Source organism: Callorhinus ursinus, unplaced genomic scaffold (genome assembly GCF_003265705.2).
Source record: "Callorhinus ursinus isolate GAN/ISIS: 27379988/994484 unplaced genomic scaffold, GSC_fseal_2.0 scaffold16, whole genome shotgun sequence".
Taxonomy (NCBI): domain Eukaryota; kingdom Metazoa; phylum Chordata; class Mammalia; order Carnivora; family Otariidae; genus Callorhinus; species Callorhinus ursinus.
In genome coordinates, this window is record NW_027397078.1 from 33,062,534 (window position 1) to 33,084,758 (window position 22,225).

At 38.0% G+C, this 22,225-nt stretch overlaps 1 protein-coding gene across 5 annotated transcripts in view; it reads right to left on the reverse strand.

Annotated features, from left to right (window-relative positions):
- The window catches only part of GLRA2 (glycine receptor alpha 2), a 169,538-nt gene that overhangs the window by 104,905 nt on the left and 42,408 nt on the right, over positions 1–22,225 (reverse strand). The window contains exons 2-4 of one of the 5 annotated variants that reach the window (XM_073902064.1): positions 21,761–21,828; positions 21,598–21,665; positions 13,396–13,619 (exon numbers count right to left, since the gene is read on the reverse strand). In XM_073902064.1, coding sequence (XP_073758165.1) covers positions 13,396–13,619; positions 21,598–21,600 — 227 coding nt within the window. In that variant the 5' untranslated portion in view covers positions 21,601–21,665; positions 21,761–21,828. The remainder of the gene's footprint in view (positions 1–13,395; positions 13,620–21,597; positions 21,666–21,760; positions 21,829–22,225) is intronic. The other 4 variants (XM_025857761.2, XM_025857760.2, XM_073902065.1 and 1 more) reach the window with 4 other exon arrangements.

Below are 22,225 nucleotides of genomic sequence, written 5' to 3' on the forward strand. Positions count from 1 at the left end.
CCAGGACTGTTCTCACATAGCTAGAGAGATGCAAATTAATCATTTAACTTTCCATTGTTATGGTGGGCAGAAAGCTCCCTGACTCTTGAAGCAACTACTGGTTCATAAAGAACTCAGTGTTAGAATTGGGAGTTCATTCCCAATGAAAGAGGAGGGGGGAATAAAGCCATTTGAAGAAAAAAACAAATTTTCAGGTTAGAAATACAAATTTTAATGAGTGATCTGTTTGCTTGAAGCAAAGATTGCTAGTGTACTATTTTGGGAGAGTTGATTCTAATGGTTACAGTAGTCTGTCTTGCTTGGAGAGGAAGGACAAAGGGATATTTTTGTGTTTTTCAGGAGAAGCAAGAGTCTCTGGTATATTACTATTGTTCCTCTGTTAGGGCCAACGCTTAGCACACTCTATGTATGTAGCACACTGCAAAACCCCACAGAGGGAACAGGACCTATGGTGAGTTTTTTTAGCATTAAAATACTTATTAAGGAAAAATAAAAATTTAAGTGATGACAATGATAGTATTAATAATCATAATTCTCTGAGCACCTGCTGTAGGTCAAGCACTCTTATTATTTTACAGTCATGGAATACCATCACATAAGGCAGTGTTCTCTTTGTTTTTGAGATAAGCAAATTGAAGCTCAGAGGTTAAGCCATTTTCCCAAAGCTACAAAACCATTAAGTGACGAAAGTTAGATTTGAACCCAACTTTAATTGATGTCAGATCCATTTATTTATTTTCCACTCTACTACATTTTCTCCTTAGAAAAAAAATCTTAGTAGTTTATCTTCCTCTTTTGTCTGCAAAGTCAACAGAGTAGGTTGTAGACACCTTAGTTGCCTTGTACCTGCTCAGGGATACCCCTTTCATTTTTCTTCAGGAATCCAGACTTCTCATGATCTATTCTTTTAAAAATTCCTCTAGCCTCTCCTGGTGGCTTCACAGAGTAGAAGTATCATTGACTGGGGATTCAGGGACCTAGGTGGTAGACCCAGTTTACCCGTAAAGAGCTATTTGACCTTGAATAAATCTCCTGGCCTCATTCTCCACCCACAACCCTATCTTGTTCAAAATTTTTATGATTTTAAACTGTCAGTGAAGGTGACCAGCTTAAAGGATTTCTTCTTATAGGTGAATTTGCATTCTCGAATATAATGAAAATTTTAAATGCAAGTAATAATGCTTCTTAAAATAGGAACTTTCTGGCTATCTGGGTATATAGGTGACATATTTATTGCCCCCATTGGGCTTTGTCATCCAGCATCCTCGAACACAATCCCCTCTTTCCCCAAGAACATAAGGACAGCCTTATGATACAATGTAGATTTGTTGAATCTCTCCTCTCAGTTGTACTTTGAAATTTCTGAACCATGTGACATTCTAATGCCAGGGAGATTTGACAGGGTGCATCCAGTATCAAACAAGAGTATCATCTGAAGCCACCTAGACCTTAAGTGAAAGTAGCCTGGGGGCAAGTTAGAAGTCAAGTTAAAAGTACATCATTAATACAACCCACAGATGGGGAGAGGGGAGGGAGGAGTTAGGGAGTCAGTGGATTAAAAGACACTGCCAGGCTGGTGGTCTGATCAAGATACCCTTTATCATATCAAGGGCATCTGAATGCAGGTTCTCAGGCCCTCTTGATAAGCAGCCCAGGTAATACTGATGCTGGTGTCCTAGAGCACATTTTGAGAAGCACAACTTCAGCATGTCTTAATGGATGACTTTAATTACTGTCAACATGATGTAGTAAAAGGAGAAAATTTTAAAAGGGAAATAGGAAGATTGAGAAAGACGTCTGCAATTTTTCAGTAATGTTAGCCCTCTCTTTGGGAGATAATACTTTCTACTTGAAACCAAGGCAGGACAGTTAGGCCCAAGTAGAGTTCTAAGTGATTGTACCAGGGGTTGTAAGACAAGAGGTGTTAGTCATGATCCTCAGTCACAATAGAGAGGCATGCTGGTAAAGTCATGGCAGTGAAACCAACGTTAGTCCACTGGCAACCAAGAATATGGTGGGTGTGTGGGGGCCTGGGTGGCTCAGTCGGTTAATCACCCAACTCTTGATTTCGGCTCAGGTCATGATCTCAGGATCATGGAATCGAGCCCCACATCAGGCCCTGTGCTTGGCAGGGAGTCTGCTTGAGATTCTCTCTCTCCATTTCCCTCTCCCTCTGCCCCTCCCCCTGCTCTCTCTCTCTCTCTCTCTCTCTCTCTCTGTCTCTTCTCTCGTAAATAAATAAATAAATAAATAAATAATTTTTTAAAAGAAAATAATATGATGGGTGTGGCCAGGAAGCTGGGGAAGCTGCTAAGAAGGGTAGGAGGATAGTTTCCAGGTGCTGCAGAGAGGAAACCAAGTCCATGTCTATTAAAACATACAAATGTGCAAAGGTAGGCAATGGAACTCTAGTCAGGGCAGTGGCAGTATATCAGTGCACTGTCCCTGGTCTCTAGACTAGAAAATCAGCCACCGAGAAATTTCAAAGGAAGTTGGGGAGGTGGCTGTAACATGCATTGGATGAACCTCAGCCATAAATTTTAAAAAGCTCATGGTACTGGTCAGGAAGGAGGACAGAGCACAGAGGAGGACCAGCTCCAGGTCCTCAGTGAGAAGGTATTAGTGTTAAACAGAACTCCACCTGGGTTGTAATCTAGCACATCTATTCAGCAATTTTTGACAAGGGTTTATTGGGCACTGTGCATATCAAACACTTGAAATAACAGTTTCTCTCTTGAAGGAGATCATAGTTTAATATTATTATTTATATATTACATGATAATATATATTAATTATTTATATATTCTTTCAATGGAATATACCTCAAGAGTTGTGAATTTATTCTTCAACTTAAAATTGTTTCCAAATCCCCATTTAAAGAATCTTTCCAGATTATGTCAATCAGACATAACTGAATTAAGTTAAAGGTTTTTAATTACTCCCTTGTTGCCCTAGATAAGTGCTCATACCGGTTGGGTAGAACAGATAACCTACCCTTATAGCCCTAGACCCTGAGAGGGCCTTTCGAGTGTATCAGGGAAGTAGGACTTGTAATAATCATTTGATGCTCCTAAATCAAAACCCAAGGTACCCACAAAAGGATCTTGATTTATGAAGAACAAAAATAATTGGTCCAACTTTGGCAAGGCAGGCAAGGAATGAAATTTTTAAACTCATCTTCTGAAAGCTTTGTAATTAAATGGCTGCTTTGAACTCACTCATCATAGAAAGCATAGACGAGTGTCCTGCTCACTCTAGCCCTGAGCTATTCACCTAATCTACGGGCAAGCACAGCTGTGGCTGCACCTAGAAACGTTTTCCATATAAGTAAAGATTGAAAATTCATGGTGTGTAAATTACTAGGAGTTCCAGAAAGATCCCAATGCATATCCTTGCTCAAACACCTTCCAACTCTTAGCTGCTACATATAATTAACTAACAGACATTTAGCTAAATTCTCCCATGACTATTAAGATGCAAATCTAGGGAAAGAATAGTGTTTTAAATACTGTTCGTAATTTCCTCCTTTGTGTATATGAGTTGATGGATTCTCAGATTCCCTATCAATATCCCCAAGAGCAGACTTTGATACTGAGATTATTAAATGGAAGGATGAAGCTGGATGGAAAACATGGCTCAGAACCGTGTGGCTAGGACACCAGAGAGAAATCATTCTTTCAATATTGTCTAGGGCTGAACATAAACCCCACCCTGGATCTAAGCTGTATGGTTAGACTCTATCCTCTTAATTAATTTCAAAGAAATATAAGACTTGTTTTTCACTGTTGACCTTGGGTTTTGGAGGAGATGCATCACATCACTGTTGGTTCATTGGCTGTTCTACTCCTCTCCCTTGACTAAAATGCCAGTGGCTGACTAGGAAGGTCCATGTTTACCAAACATTATAAAGGCATCACAGAAAATACCCATATGCATTGAGCAATACTAGCTGGGAAGGACAAAAATACAATATCTGTTCCCATCTGTGCCTGGTCCTTTCAGAAAAATGTGCACACATATGGTTGGCCCATGTTAATTAAGTCCAAATATGGATTGGATTCAACTTGGAGAGCAACTGATAAATCTGTGGCTAAAACTTTTCCAAATGCTTTGATATTTCCTGAACAAAAATGTTTTGAAGGTGTTGAATAGGAGAGGGCTAAATTGGACACCCCCGGAAAGAAGAGCTCAAAGTACCAAAGACTCAACTAATACTGTTCACATTCCAGTTACATTTTATATTTCAAAGTCATTTCATATCTAGTATTTATTTATACACCCAGATATTCATCAAGATAAAATGTTATTAAGTCTGCACATTAGAATAATGAGAACTGACTTGTCCATGGTCACTGTATGTCTAAGAGCACCGTATAGCAATTTTCTTAGCCATTCTGTATCTGAAAGTGTTGTATAATAATTTTCTTAACATTTTGTTTGGGATTATTTTACTTCTGGCACAAGAGAAAGGGAACAAATGCTTGTGAACTGCAAATAGGGTTTTAAGATAAAAAGATGCAACTATCACTTCTGTTATGAGCTAAATGCCTCCCAAAGGGAAGAAACCCAAGGCAAGGAGGATATCTATCTGCTTGAAACTGGGTATGGAAAGCGAGTGGAGCCTGAGTGTAACAGGTACTGAATAAGGAAACGTTCATGTATATGGGGTTAGGGGGAATAGGGAGAGCTGTCTCCCCCCTTTCCTCCCTTTTATCCTACAGCCACCTCAGGGTTATTATGAGACTCATTGAACATTTAGTATGAATCTGGAACTGAGAAAAACTGCAGATCAATGAAAGGTTAAATGACCTCACAGTCACTTAGTAAGATTGGATTTGAATCCAAGTCTTCCTAAATCTCAGAAGTGATCTCAGAAGTGACATCTTCCCCACCCCATAGCATTCTGTCTGTAATCCCCACCTTACTTATTGCTTTCTATCCTTCATCTAACTGCTCAAATTTAGCAAAATATCCCTACTAAAATGAAACATCAAATAAAGCATTTGTTTTATTGTCCTTTGAAAGGAATGATCAATCAGATATGAGGTGGCCTTGCTCTGAGTGTGTGTCATGTGTAGAACTTTACATAATTATATATGTCCTTAATTGTCTCTCAATGACTGTCCAGTGATAAATGTTTTATTCTCTTCAGTACAGATGTTGCTTTGTAATTTTAAATGCCACAAGCAAGGATAGACTTGTTGGAGAGACTGCTGAGCTTTGAGGATGTAAATTTTTTTCCCCATTTTAAAATGGATTGCCTTTCTTTTGGATTATGTGCTATGAGAATGTGCTAAAGTAATTCATGTGTCTCATAAGAGCCATGGCAATATTATATGTATTTATTTTGGGATTAATGCCATCCAGGGAGGCTTTCAAAGGCAGCACTATGGACCAGGCAGAGGCCCATGTCAACATGAGTTGAACAGGCTCACTAGGACCTCCAAATTTCCTTTGGCTTCCTGCCACAAGAAAATTCAGGTAATGAGTAATAGCAGACTAGCCCTTCGACTCTGCTGGCTCAAATATACCATGTAATTTCCTTTAGCCTACATATCTAGTTAATAATTGTGCCAGCCAACCATCTTTGTAAAATTGTCTAAAAGCATATAAACCCATAATTCATGAATACATTCTAAAATAATATCTCATGGATACTCCTGCTGAGTGAATCAGAGGGTATAAATGATCTAATTTGTGATTGGGAAATTTCTCAGTAGGGAGTTTAGTATTGAGTATTTGTCATTGTGAAAACTGTATGTTGAATACAAGGCTGCCTCTTAAACTACAGGTAGTCCAATATTCCCTGCCCCACTCCAAAATCAGGTTTCTCTTTTCAAGAATTGGATATTTAACTTGCGAGAGAAAGACTCAAAGATCCAAAAATAGTTTGAGATCGGCACCTTAAACTTCAGAATCCTCACTTGCTTACTCCCAAGCCCTAAGGGACACAAAAGACTCACCCTTATTTCCTCATCCAGAGGGAATTTTGTGGTTTGGGAAGGAGATCATTTTAAGTTATAGATGTAAGATAGAGCTACAAGGAGCCTCAGATTTTATCTAATCTTTTCTAGTTCAATCTCATGTTATGGATGAGGAAACTAAGAATCAGAATGACTGATAGGGTTAGAGAGGCAGTTCTATGAGCCTGGAGGATACGGTAAATGATGCAAGCAAGTGTGGAGTTCCTGATACCCTGAGGTACCTTTTCAGTATTCTGTTCTTTGCCCTATCACCTTCAGAGCAAACTCTGATAAATGTTAAATGCATTGGAAAGTTACCTCCAAAAGGAGGAAAATCTACTGGTTGCTATTGCTAGTCCAATCAGGTAAACAGTCAAGGACAAGTGCTCATGCCAGCTGCCATGAATTTCATTGCACAATTCCCTCTTTTCCTCCAAACAAGGGTAAAATCCTAATGCTGTTGTGTTTGAACAAGTATTATGCCCATGAGTATATGTGAATTTCTGAACCCAGTTAGAAGCTTGACAGAGCTGTCCAGCACTCTAAGAGAGTCTGTCATATACAGAACACACTTTCTGAACTCTAATACTTGTACCCTCAGTGGCACCTTTTTTTGAGGACCACTGCTTCCCACTCTCCCAAACTTGCTTGACTCTAGGAAGAACAGAATCATTGTGGTTTCCATGGCATTTCCCAGCACTTCTCTGAAGACTCAGTGCTTAATTCTGATGTGGGCGCTTATGTTACAGTCATTAATTACTGCATTAAGTCAAGTCACAAAACTAATGAGGATTTGGACACAGAATTGGAAAATGAGAATGTAATTTTGCCTGGATTATAGGATATAAAGATAAACATGGTTCAAATAGGCACAGAGACAAGAAATCACAGCTTTTAAAGCTGCCTTCTAACAGAAAATATGGGCTTTATATGTCTCATCAAAATTGAGAGTAAGATAATCAAAGTATCACCATTGGTAACATTTAGGCAGGTCTAAGTTCACTGTGCATTTTATTTTCAGCTCTGACATCTAAATAGAGAATTTTCTTTTTTCCTAGGCCATAAAAATCATTCTGTAACTAAAGTTAGAATCTTTTGAAGTTCTTGCATCAAGCTCCGGATGAGTCAAGGATAGGAGGTTATGTGAGAAAAGTTGGCCTTGTATGTGTGTGGGTAGAGTCAGTCATTAGACAGGATTATTTGGGGAACACTGTTGGATGTCTGTCTAGAAATCTACACTCCACCTACTCTCAGTGGTGCCTTAATCTATCATCAGAGGGAGAGGCATGTCAATCCCCAAGAGTTCTCTATTACAACTCAAGTACTACTGGGAAGGTGGAACACTGAATCATCCACACCTAGAATCATGAATTGAATCAAAAGAGATTAACAAGAAAATCACCTCCAATGCCATAAAAGAATAAGTTTCAGGTCAGATAACGTTTGATGATGAGGGGGAACAGATATCTTGGTGATAAGGGGTACTGTTATGGAGGAGCAATCCCATAATTATTTATGGTTTGGAGGACTCTGTGTATTTGGAGGGTAGCATAAAACCCCTAGGTACTTGGTCAGTCAAATAAGAAGACACTTAAGGCAAACAATATTTCCTTACCAACTTTGCCTCAGGTATACCCATTCTGGAGGCATGCACTAAATCTTAAAGCAGAATTGTTAGCAGTTGGAGGATCATAGCTTCCTTAAGGACCTTTTCCTCTAAACAAACAAATAAACAAAAGAGCTGAATACCCCAGTACAGGAAATATGCATACACTTTAGAGAGATTCAAGGACCTCCTGGAGTTTTCACCTAGCCCTCAGGTGAAGAACCCCCTACTCTATAAGATCACACTCAAGGAATGGGTCTGTCCTATCCTTAATGTCTGGAATTTGTAGGAATATATCTTGATCAGCTTACTTTTTGTCTTAGAGCCCAGAACAGAAAGCACAATCATTAAATTACAAGAAAATACCAAGGGCCTTAGAGTATATGGCAATACCACTTTTGACCTGTATCTGTATAACATATATTGTATTCTACTAATGGTCTTAACCAAATCATCTCTTTTTCAAAGCTGAAGAAATAGAAGTTCAGAGAGTAACAAATTTCCCTAGGTCATTCATCAAGTTTTGAGGCCAGAGACTCAAGGCCAAGGGTGTTTACTCTAAAATCCTTGTCTACTATAGTATCAGAAATAACCAGGATAGCATTCAGCATCATAAGTTTCAGAGTCGGAACCCCAAAGAGTACAGCAAAGTGAAAACTGGGAGATGAAGAACATCTTGGTGCTGAAGTGAAACACACTGTAAAATTAAATTAGCAACATAGTGTTGATGACCAAGCATATGTCTACTAAATCTAGTGGGATAAAAATGTATGAAAGTAAAAACAGTGAGGTAATTCCCTCCATTCTTCCAAAAATGGTAGCCATTTGTTTATCATGTTAACAAATGTAGGAAAAAGCTACTGATTTAAGTTGTAGCAACTGTGATTTAAGTTATATAAGGAAGAATTTCTGCATGATGCTAGAGTAACTTATTATAGGATCCAAAGAAAGAATATAAAGTCTTCTTCTCTGAGGGTCTTTAAAACTAGAATGAGTTCTCAACAGGTTGCCTGAAGGGAGGAAATTTGACTTAATGATTTTCATCCCTGGGATAATAAAATTTTTCAGAAAGTAGATATGCTATGTTAGTGACATATGCTATGTAAAACTATCAAATCGATCTTGACATTGTTGCACCTTGAATTGAAAGTCAACTGTTGCACCCTGAATTTAAATAGTCTTTTCAGACATTTGCAAAATTTGAAGATACTTTATGTTCTCATCTTAAATCTTATCTTCTTCCTCCAATAGTTCTTTGAAAAATGAGTTCCAAAAAGGTTGGTTCCAAAATGACATGCCTTTGGAATTGTATTTGTTTGTGTCTTTGGACTTGAGTTGGAGCAAATGAAGAATTAATGTGGGGTAGGAGACGATAGCATTGAAATAGAAGTCAAGAGTTTGATTCTTGACCTACCTTTCCTATGTATGGGCTCCATTATTTTCCCTCACCTAACTTGAAAGAAGTCACTTCCTCATTGGTAAAATAAGGGTGTTGGATTAGATACTTTGCAACATAATACCTTCAAATTAAAAAAAATAATCCTATGCTTCTATAAAAGTCAGAATGCTGGCATAAAATTCTCAGAAGCAATGGAAAGTAAAGAAAGAAAACAAATATTAGCAAAGACATTGTGGACAAATGAGACAAGCTGCTCCTCTCCAAAAATACCTTCTCCTTTTTTCTTTCATATTACACACCATATGCCACGGTGCCCTGACTTTTACTGCAATCCATTATATTCAATTCAGCAAATATTGTTTGAGCAATAATATGTACAATACTCAAGGCTCAGCTCACTATTCCACTATGGATTCAGGCCTTTTTAAGTAACATGAGTTTAGAATTTGACTGTCTCTGCAGGGAATATACAAAGAAAGATGTGTGTCCTTGTTTATATTTTAGTCAGGGATGATCAATACTTAATGGAGTGGGTCAACAAAAAACTTAAAAAGAAAACAAAGAATAAGATCAAATGTATTAGAGAAGAGAACATCAAAGAAGAAATCAGAAGAGAAGTGGACAAAAATAGATTTGACACTTTTTCATCAGCAAAGACTTGTGTCCTGCCACACTGGACAGAAATTTTCCAACAATGAGCTAACACCTTTGGCTCCTATTTAAAAGATTTGTTTGAATTTTACTAAAGTACCCCAGGTGTTTGGATCTGCAGGACACTTGTGGAGTTCTGGTCTACTGTCCCCTCTTTTTTTTTAAACTGCTGCCTTTTAAGAAACTTCTCGGAAAGTGTGACCTTGCTTATTATGAAATCAATGGACTGTATAGTTCTCTTTGTGTTCTGTTCGGCCATCAAAGCCTTAGGCTTTGGTTTCCATGTGGAGTTAATTTTACTTCTGCTCCCACAAAGCTAAGGAAGCATGGATTTGTTTGTGGACGAAATGCTATCATCTATTTGTTTTAGGTTTCAGAAAATGCATATATAAAACATCACTACAGAACATAATTATTTTAATGTGGACCAATGTTTAAGTAGTTATTTAAATATGTAAGATAGAGACAATTCATGATTTTATCTTTGGTACTTCTGTTGTATCTCTTCCTTGTATCTTTCTTAACCTCTTCATCCTGATTTCTCGTCTCAGGCATCCAACTTGCTCATTCTCACTATTCCTCATAGGCCTCAAATGTGCTGTCAAGATGAAAATTTCATATCAGCTCCTTACAGCTTAGTATGAATTTAAGTCAATGGATTCCCTCTTCTAGGGGTATTTGCATTGTAAACCTGAGAGTAGAGGGAAAATCCTCCCTAATGCAACATCAGCAGGAATCTTTCCAACATCTTTAAAACATCAGAAACTGTCACTTGCTTGGCCTTAAACTTGAATAGACCTGCAGCTGGGCATTTATTAGCACTAATTACTCCTTGCCTTCTAGTTAAATTGAGTTCAGTGACTCAAGTAAACAGATATGTAGGTCCCAGCCCCCAAATTCTGACAATATTTGAGTCACATATTCATTTGCAAAGTTAGAGCCACTTTTCTTTTCCTTGTTTGTCATTTATTCCTATTACTTAATTTATCTTATCTCTGCCTGCCTTGTTAGACTGGAGCCCTTCCAGGGCAGGGACTGTATCTTACTCAGTTCTGGATCTCCAGGTCCAGCACAGTGTCTGGCTCATTGAAAATCCTTCCAGGCAAATAATTAGATTCCTGTAACTCAAATCTGCCAAGAGCTGTGTTTCTGTAAAATGACATGCCCAGTTCTCCTACACCAAGGATCTTTCCTCTGATTTCATAGAACACCCACGATGAGGGAAAAATCTAAACCAGCCTGTGACAGGACAAACTCTACCCAATCCAAAACAATTGTCAGGGTGTTTCAGAGCTTATAATATGCTAAACTGGGAATGAGAGAAGAATTGCCTCTGGATCTAGGTCTAGGGAACATTATATTCTTCATGGTTCTATAATGGAAAGGACTTCATAGAACAGAAGGGAAAAAACTTGGTTTTATTTCAGCAGTGCACGATTCCAGGTATTTACTAGAGGAAATGCCACCCAAGGCCCAGGGGGTTAGCTGGAGCCACTGATACCCTGTGCTGCTTTTTATAACTCTCCTCCCTAGCACCACGCTCCACATATGTCCCATTTCATCAGGTCACATCAACTTAGGTTGTGCCCAATACTACATCTAACACCAAACACTTCACCATGTGAAATATTCTGTGTTTCCATAAAATGTTTATCTTATTTATTTTTTATTTTATTATGTTATGTTAATCACCATACATTACATCATTAGTTTTTGATGTAGTGTTCCATGATTCATTGTTTGTGTATAACACCCAGTGCTCCACGCAGTACGTGCCCTCTTTAATACCCATCACCAGGCTAACCCATCCCCCCACCCCCCTCCCCTCTAGAACCCTCAGTTTGTTTCCCGGAGTCCATAGTCTCTCATGGTTCGTCTCCTCCTCCGATTTCCAACCCCCTTCATTTTTCCCTTCCTGCTATCTTCTTCTTCTTCTTCTTCTTTTTTTTAACATATAATGTATTATTTGTTTCAGAGGTACAGGTCTGTGATTCAACAGTCTTACACAATTCACAGCGCTCACCATAGCACATACCCTCCCCAATGTCCATCACCCAGCCACCCCATCCCTCCCACGCCCCACCACTCCAGCAACCCTCAGTTTGTTTCCTGAGATTAAGAATTCCTCATATCTTAAATGTTTATAAAAATAAAAATAAAAGTAAAGTTCCTTAAAAATCAAGTGGAGGAAGTTTCCTTGTTTTTGTGTAAGCAATGACTTTGCCAATTTTTACAAATGAGCAGCCTCTTTCATTCCACAAGACATTCGGTCTGTCAGCCATCAGCAAACTGTGAAATTACTAGTTTAAGAATGGAATACACGGTACAGACCTAAATTGTATAGAGAGTTGTGAAATGAGGTTTTGATGGTGGTGACTCTACAGACTTTTGAAAATTATTTGCAAGGATACAAGCTGTCCATTTTCTTTTGTAATAAGATTGGAGAGGAAGGGGAACTTCTACAAAGGATCTTTAAAATGTCAGTATTTGTTTAATGTATTAAATATCGCTCATATACAGGACATCATCTTGGATCTTTGGGAGGAGTTACAGAAGGTGCAAAATCCAAATGTCTTGGCTTTAAAGAGCTTACTATTTAGAAAGAACATTAACTTTAAAATACAGACAGCTGTCATCTCATTTATTGAGCACATATGTTGTGTCAGGTACTGTGGCAAGTATTTTTATATACGCTGTATCAGAGATTGGCAAATTATGGCCAAAGAGCCAAATCTAATTCACTCTCTATTTTTATAAATAACATGTTACTGAAGCACAGAACACTCAGTTGTCTGAGTATTGTCTATGGCTGCTTTTGTGCTACAATGGTAGAGTTGAGTAGTTGTGACAGAGTTGAGACAGTCTGGCCTACACAGCTGAAGTACCTACTGTCTGGACCTTTACAGAAAATATTTACTGATCTCTATATCATTCATTCTCACAAGAATACTTAGAGATAAATATAGTGTTTCCCATTTTACAGTTAGGTAACTGAGGGTTATAGGTGATGCAACTTAGTGGCAAAGTTTGGATTTGATTCTAGATTGTGTGATTCCAAAGATCCATGTTCTTATGCTAAATTCATATACAGAAATAGCCAAAATATGAGGTAGGAAGAAATAAGAGCCTCACAGAGTCACAGAGGAACTAGAGTTCAGAAAAGAAAGATACGATTTTGAGGTTGGGGTGATAAAGATTCTGGAGAAGATCACATTTGAATGTAAAAGCAAAAATGGATCTCAAGATTTGTCACTCACAAGCTCAAGCCCAGGAAAAGTTAAGAGATCAAGGTTACCAGGTTTCGTTAGAAGCAGATCTGAGCTTAGAACCAGTTTTTCACTCACCCAGCCCAAAGTATACTGTCAATGACCATGCTGAGCCATTCAATGTTTTTGTATGTGTGGTTACATGTTATAGAATGGCAAAATTATTTGAAATGGAGAATTTTACATTATGCTCAATGACTAATTGAACTAAAGGCCTGTACTTCTTTTATTGAAGCAATCAAAAATACATGTATGTAGGTATTTACATGATATTCACCCCCCATCTTACCAAATACATATACATATTTTTTCCAAATATATTTTTTTTGTGGAGAATCACACTTCTGAGACCGTGGGAACCTCTGCCATTCTCACCAATTTTAAGATTCGAATGATAACCAAGAGACCACAAAAGTCAAATATTTATATACATCTTACCCTTCAGAATCAGGCAGAGCCAGGCCAGGAGAAAAATGGTGACGTAAACAGGTACAGCCGAAAGAAGCTTACCTGATACTGTAGAGTACTTTGCCATTTTTTGAAATTCGAAGCAATTTGTTGTCAGTGGTGACATCATGGAAGTTGGCACCCTTCTCATTGGCAAAGAATAAATCTGGTTTCCAAATGGAGTCCAGCATGGATGGGTCCAAGTCCAGGGAATCGTCAGGGTACTCGCTATATGCCAACCGTGAATCATTCCACTGTTGTCTCAGAAAAATGTTCACTCGGTAGTCCTATAGAAACCCCATGCATAAAAGTTACTTATCATGCAGTCTGGCATAAGAGGTCCATCTACATTTCCCATCACTCTTCTCCCTGATTTGGTGCAGTATTAGTGTCTGAACCAGGCTATATATATCTTGGTCAAAATAAACCACTCTGTTCTATTAGAAGTGGGAACAGAGGGAAGAAAGAAAGAAGCCTCAACCAAACCAGAACACTAATGGAACACATTGAGTTGGTTGAATTTTTTTTATGCTTAAATTTAAATCATTCATCCTGGGAGGAAATAATACTAACTCAAGCTGATTTTTCCATAGAAAAAGGTAACCATGAGTACAGAAGTCAGACTGTGATGGTAGATTGTCAAAACTGATTCATTTTCCAAATCAGAAATAACATGATCTCTATTCTCATACTGCTCAGATGCTCTGGGCAGAAGGAAACCCATTCTGTAATTTTGGTCATGGAAATCTTATTATAAAATATGACATGATGGGGCAGTATTTTTTAAATTCATCTACATAAGTATTCATCTTGACAAGATAATTCCCTCACACTACTTACTTTTCAAATTCTTAAATATTTTATCATTTCTCTGAATGGGTTGTATTTATAGTAGTTGACGTGATACTTCATCAATACAGAGATCTTTTTCATGTTTTCTTAATCTGAGCACCTTCTGACAAAGGTGTTCCTCCCTATGGGAGACTCAGGTACATCCTGTCATTCCCACTTGATCTGGGAATTTACTTCTTTGCCAGTGAATCAGCCTGGGGCAGTGACTTCTCTTCTGGGAATTTCTACTCAAAGGACTTTAGGTTCATGGAAACTGTTGCTTTCCTTGGTAGAGTGGACCCCAAAAGAGGCTTTAACAGTATTCCCTAGTCAAGTGGGACTATAGTTCAGAACTAATAGTTGTTCACTCCTGACACTTATGGTCATTTAGAGTGATACATACTCATACCTTCTTACTCTCCTTTTTCACCATTTGCTCCATCCCCACATCTTTTTCACCTGGATTTTTGGTCATTGTTTATTTTACTCTAATGGTGACCAACTTGCCCTGGTTTACCTGAGAACTTTTAGCCCCCAAAGTCACACATTCAGGGGACCCACTCACTTCTAGACAAAACCAGGATGGTTGGTTACTTTACTAGGTACAGTGGAGACACCTCAGGGTGGTCAGTTTTGGTTCATTCCCTTGGGGCCAAAAGAAAAAAATAACTAAGTTATAAAGATTAGGGTATATGGAAAAGAGCTTCAATCCAGTTCCTTCTACCTATTACTAAACTAATCCAAATTCCTAGGACATTTTTTTTCAAATACAGCCATCCTGATTTATCAGGCTGATAGAGTATTTTGGAGATGGCAGTTCTTGGAAATAGTGCCCAATGTAGACTTAAAGAATATAAATAATCAAATAGTTACTAACTTCTGAAAATCAGTCATCAAACCCCAGCTCATTTGGAAAGGTTGATATTAAAAGAAATAACCTCAAGTTTCTCTGTTGTACAGCATAAGAATTTTCTGACTTGGAAGATTTATCAGCTGACTTTTATTTGGGATTTTACCAGGCATGAGTGGCAAATTTTCAAACCTAAGAGGGCACTGTTGTGGGCCCAGTCAGGCTTCCATCCCATCCTGTTTGCTCACTGACTCCTTCAGTGAGTGAATCAAGGGAATAGCAGAACCTCAAAGTTGTTCCCATCATATAGTTTTGGAATTGTTCAAAGGGACCAGAGGATTGTAAGTGGAAAGAGATTACCGGTTCAGTGTTTTATTGACAACAGGAGTTACTGGAAGCTTTGGAATTGTGTATGAATAAAGAGTGAGGATGTGTGATATGTAGAAAATCAAAAAAGGGGGCTATTGAAAATACAATAATCCAGTTTACATATAAGTATGAACTAGATACATGAACTGTGAGCTTTCCTTAAGGTTTTCTGAGAGAAAAATGCAGTTTCTCCAGTGTTTGACATCCACCCCTGTTATATCCCTTTGAGTAAAAGCCAGTTTTCCTTAACAAGATGTTGTGTGTGGGGTGAGGGGTGGTCTATGAGCTTGTTTCAGTAGGAAGTAGGAGAAAAGAGAATTTCAGAGAATTTCATCCCTTAGATAACTCTGGAGGTAGAGAAACTCTAAGTATGAGAAGTAATGACAGCTAGAAATAATAGAGGTGAATGTGTTAAATATCTTAGGCCATTGGGAAGCCAACTAGGCTCCCGCCCCTGTCTAGGAAGCAGTTGTAGGGTGGGAAAGGCCAGAGAAGTCAGACAGACAGTACTGGGCAGCGAAATCACTAAGAGAACATCACTGCAATCCTCCCTTGAGCCTGAGAATGATTTAAAGCTGTATATTGAAAGACTCCAGAAAATATTACATGATGACATACAATATGAAAACATTGACCTTTAAAAAAATATCAATATAAATTTTCACAACTCATGTACATCTTTTTTTAAAAAGTCTTTCCCATGAGCATTCTTCTCCAGTGTTTCCTGGTTTCCTACTTTGAATTTTATATCTAGAAAATGATAAAATAGATTCTCCCAATATTAGAACTTTAAAAAGAATACTGAATCTATCATATCGCAATTAGAACCATTAAATGTCTAACAGTTATTTTAAAATAAGTGAATCCCATTTGTAAGCAAGGATAAGTAGAAAACTTAGAGAAAAAAATATAGTTTATGCCACAATGACAGGAATTATATGAAATACAACTTCTGTTAGATCTTTTGGAGATATCCTTTATATAAATGTATAGGAATTATAATTTTCCATACCTTTGTTTATGATGATACACACTATTCTAAAATAAATAGCAACTCTTAAAACACTTTAGAAAATGACACCTAACGAACTAGAGACATAGACATCCAAGGAAAAGATTTTCTGGGGCTGGACCTCTGTAATTCTCTCAGTTCACTATGATTTTCAATGTAGGATAAAAATTTGACACGTGATTTCTCTGCACATCATCTCTGTTTATTTAGAGATAAGTTTATTTCCTCATGATATTCCAAACCACAGGAGATAGTTATATTCTTCTGTAGTTTTTCTTTGTCTTTGTGTTTGCTTCTAGGTTTAATAAAATATTAAAGGCGGAGTAAATATTGAGAGACATGCTTAAATGCAGGCTGAATTTTCTTTTACACTGCCTTCTCTCTACAAAGACATATTCTACTTCAAATAGATGTCATATTTCCTTGTATTACAATTTGTTTTCCTATGATTGACTCTCTGGGTATTAGATTAGGTCATGGAAACATTTGAATTTATATATATATATATATATATATGTATGCAAATACATATGTATTTTTTCAAATACTGTGTGTAAGTCGTATAATCTTTATTATATTCTTAACACAGGTACTACAAGTACGTACATTCCATACTATTATTTTACATCGAGTTTATTATTTCTAAAGTTTCACTTTTCCTAATACCTTCTAATGCTATGCCCATGCCACAGATCATTTCCTTAAATTGAATTATTTTGGTACTATTGTATTTGGTCTAGCATTTATGCACAGAGATTGCCACTCTGTCTCATACATACTCATATTAAATCTTACTGTTACTCTCTTATTATTTTTATATGTATACATTTCTCAATCCAATTATGTTGTAAAGTTATCAACCACAAGGATATGCTTTGTTGATTCCCCACAGTGCCAATGTGGCCCTTTGGTTTTAACTTCTGGCTATACTGCAGTAAAGTTTCATCCTCCTGAATCTGTGCTAGCTTTGATATGGGAAGTTAGCCTTGAATTTGGAATTATGGGGAGGGGTGCAGTTGTTTTATGATGAATTCAGGCTTTAACATTGCACTGTTAATTTAGAGACTAAGGTCACCTTCTATCTCCTCAGTTTAACAAAATGCCAGGCTTGGGGTACACCCTTGGTTCTTCCTTAAGAAGTCAGAAATAAGAAATGTCGCTACCTGCTATTCCTCATGAATTGCTGATGCAGCTATAGAATGAAAGGGAGCCCATAATGTTAGTTCAGCAGTGCCAGCCCAGCAGGCATCCTCCTAAGGGGCTGTCTACCTCTTATCCACTTCCTCAGAATGTGATTTCAGATCAGAGATAAAACACCCTGCAGCAGTAACCCGCAGAGCATATGGAACTTATCTTTTGGGGAAAAGCTTGGGGGAGCTGGAATCATATTGTGGAGATACGCTCTGAGGGAACACATTTTATGCATTTTCAGCTTTTTCTCCCCCACCTCAAATCTGTTAAATGAGGAGGGAGTCAGGATCTGCTACTGTGGCATGGGGAGTGTTCCAGCACCCACAGGTCCAAGTCACATTCTATCTACCCACATCCTTTGAGACTATCTCTTCTTCACTTTCTGATGGCCCAGCCTTGGGGAGAGCTGTATGCAGATGGTATGCAAATACTCTTGACCTTTACTGACATTATAATATTCCCAAAGTATGTCTTTATATCAGGAAAGTGGAAGTTGTAATACACTCCCCATCCTCTAAATTCACTTGCCATCAGCAGCTAAAGAAAAGGGGGAAAGATAGAAAAAGAAATGGTAAACTGACATTCTCCAGACAAAATATAAACTGTTTCACCATACATCCCTTACTAGTCTCCTAAGTCGTTTGGAATCACAAAAAGATTATTCTGTTGAAATCTCTTAATACAGGGTCAACTAGCAGTGACCATCAACAGATCCTCGTGACTCTTCATGAAGAAAAGTGTGTATTTTAGGGGAGTCTGCGTGGCCCAGTTGGTTAAGCATCTGACTCTTGATCTCAGCTCAGGTCTTGATCCCAGGGTTGTGAGTTCAAGCCCCAGGTTGGGCTCCACGCCCTCCACGCCAGGCATGGAGCCTACTTTTAAAAAAAGTGTGTATTTTGGAATAATGTATATCGTCATAATGATTCATAAAAATTTTCCTTAGAATAACACAAATATATTGTCTTCCGATCACATATATTCAACACTAACCCATGAGAGGAGTGAGAGGCAGTATTGGGTCTGTAAGTGAGCCTATACTTTGTGGGCAGGTAGTACCAACAATAATTTAGTGAGATAATATCAAACATAAGAGGGGCAAACTCGATAGCACCAGAAGGAAGACATCCTGAGTTCTTAAAATGGATAGTCATTGCCTCTTATTTAAAAACAAATACCCGAACTGGATCCTTCAATAATGCTATCAGGGTTGTAGAGTGAGAATGGAGCATGAGGGAAGAGGAGAAAATCAACCTGTTTAGAAACTCAAAATTCTGAGGCATTCTTGGAAAAATTCATTCCAGAACACAGAGAGAAAGCAAAATTATTATTGCTCCCCAATAGCACTGAGCCATGTCCTCAGTGACCACATACATTACCGTGCAGAAAAACTAAGGGTCTGATGTTCTGACTTCAATTAAAGACAGTTCAGAGAAAAATCTGTTTCTGTTTAACTTTTTTGACCAATTTTCTTTCAGTCAGAATTTGTGAAAATATGGGTCAATTCACGAGTGGTGGAATCTCAAGGTGTGGTTAAGGGAAGTTTGGGCTGCGATGATATTCTGTAACTCAGAGGGTGGATTCCCAGGCAGGGCCCCACGGGTCTAGCAAGGTAGACCCTTTCAAGGTGGAGCAACTCTCATATTCTTTTGAGCATCCGCTTAACATCTACTTAAATACGGATGCCTCAGATCCAGGGTTGACAATCTATGGCCTGCTTTTTGGAGTACAGCCACACCCATTTGTTTACTATTGTTTATGGTTGTTTTCCTGCCCAAAGGGCAGAATTGAGTGTGGTAGAGACTGGCAGGCCTTCAAAGTCTTAAGTATTTACTGTCTGGCCTTTTACAGAAAAAATGTTGGCCAGTCCCTACCCTACATGGCATGAGGATTTATTAAGCATGATAGAGCTTCCAAAAATATTTATTTTAGTTTCACACACAAGCTTTAACTGAAGAAAAGAAAAGATCCTTTTTAAAAGCCAAATGAAGGTTGTCATTCCATCAAAAGCTAAGAAATAAAAGAATCACAATATTCATCCCTCTTCTGACCATGCGATTCAGTCTATCTCAAAAGGCAAGATAGGCAGACTGTTCATTTTACACTTGAGCAGTGATTTCCGAGTTTTCTCATAGGAAACATGACAAAGGACACCTTAAAAGTGGCCAGGAAGCACCTAAGCAGACCATTTATTAAACACCTTCAGTAGCTATTAAAGACACAGGAAAACAAGGACATCCAGAGTTTCCATTTTCATCTCCGTGAGTGTTCAGCTTTTTCTCGCATTAATAAACATTGAAAAGGTGCACATTTACATTTTTGATTGAGGGTATATGCAATGGGGAGATTTAATCAAAGCAACGTAAGAGTCTAATTAATGCAATCAGCATTAGGTCGTGCAAGTATCGTCATTGAACGCCATGGTGTAAAGCTGGTACAGTGATTTGGGCTGCTGGAAGATTTGCCCCTCTGTTCTCAGGATAAAACCTAGAGGGGAGAGACAGAAACTGAATGCCAAGCCCGGAGCTGGATTAGTCTTTCTATGTTTACCTTGTCTTGTGAGGCATTTAATAACCCTATCAAAACTATCTTATTCGAGGGGCGCCTGGGTGGCTCAGTCGTTAAGCATCTGCCTTCGGCTTGGGTCATGATCCCAGGGTCCTGGGATCGAGCCCCGCATCGGGCTCCCTGCTGGGCGGGAAGCCTGCTTCTCCCTCTCCCACTCCCCCTGGTTGTGTTCCTTCTCTCGCTGTCTCTCTCTCTCTGTCAAATAAATAAATAAAATCTTTAAGAAAAAAAACCTATCTTATTTGAGTAAAATTCTTAATTCACTACATACTGTCCAAGCACCAGAAGTCTCATTTCTGGACAATGCTGTGTCAGTAATATTAAAACGGGTAGTAGAGTTGCATTATGTCTAATTTTGCCAGTGAAAAGGAATGGTAAAAGGTAAATAACTTTTTTTTTAGCTCAAGGACACCAAAAAGTACAGTAATTTGTTAAACACAATCTTAGTAGCCTAAAAGAGAAAATTTATAAAGACAAGGGAACACTATTTTTTACTTCTCGATGGCATTATGCTCATCATTTCACTTGAGTGTTTCTAGGACATCAGCCACCATAGTACTCAGTCAAGCTCAACTATATTTTATTTTGACTTCATCCAATAATATGACTCTATACTTTACATAATCATGAAAATTAGCCAATTGATTTAAGACTTAAAATAAATAGTATGAGGACCAAGAAGAAATTTCACCCAAAAGTCAGTCTCCACACTATTGCCTAGTACTGTAAGGCTATAGATCTAATAGGCTATATTACAGGCAACACCATCACCATGACATTTAGAAGGAATGTTGGTGGATTTTATAGTATCTGAAGTCTTTTTCATGCAAACGTGCAAATGAGACATGTTTGCACATACATTATGATGAGCTTATAATTAGTTTTATGTTTATTGGGGTTTTGGGGGGGCGAGGGAGCCATGCATGTGATGTAATTGCTATGGACTTGGGACTACTTTCTTTTGCCAACAAGATGTGTGTGTGTGCGTGTGTGTGTGTTTATTGTAAGGTCAGCCCCTTTGGCATATATCTTAAATGTAACATATCTGAGGCTTGACTGTGTTAAAACTTCCATTATATGAAAAAGACTGGCTATAAAATATATCTCCTGAACTTTGAAATTTATATTTCTGAAACATTAGAGATACAAATATTTAAATATCCTTAACATTACACTGCGTTTATTACTGATAATTCTACCTAAATCCAACGAAACAGCAAGTGTTTCCAAAATTTCTTTGGCATGATGGATAAAATATTACTGAATTTGAAGTAATGAACATTTGACTAATGACTTTCTAAAGTGAAAGTGTATAAATAATCACTTTCTAGAGGTAAATAAACATGGAAATTGGCATTCAGTAAGTGTCCCACAATATGAAACAGTGCTTCTTCGATCCCATATCCCATTCCTTCACACGATGGCTTCAATGCTCAGCCCCACTCACCATTGTAGTTTCTGCTATTGACCCAAAGCTGTTGATAAATATGTTGCAGGTAACATTTACAGGAGGCCCTGCAAGTTGAACAATAAATAGAAAATTTGACAGGTTGTGTTCATGGCATAATCAAGTCATGTTTTTCTCTTGCCAGTGGCATTGTAGCACTTACCATGGTGGTTTCTGTGACTGATCCAAAACTGTTGATAAAAATATTGCAAGTAACGTTTACTGGAGGACCTGCAGAATGCAATAAGAATATTGCAATAGACATTGAAGCAAAAATACAGCTCCATCAACATCTGTGCAAATGACTAGAAATGTAAACTAAATTAAAATGATGGTGAGATTGCAAAGAAAAAAAAACACCAAGAAACAAAAAATGAAAAACAAAAATGCTTTACCCACAGGTTCAGAGTGGTAACATTTCCACTAGTATTTCAAATAATGACAGTTAAGCAATGATAGCTTACCAGCAGGGTTTTGGATTTAGAAAATATAAGCTGGAGACTATTAAACTGAATTCACTGTCAGTAGTTGCTATCAAAATAGCCTTTTGGGTGGGTGGTTTTCTCCCACCTGAGGCTCATCAACATTGTAGACATCAACAGTGGGTGCCCTACGGTGTTGAAACAGC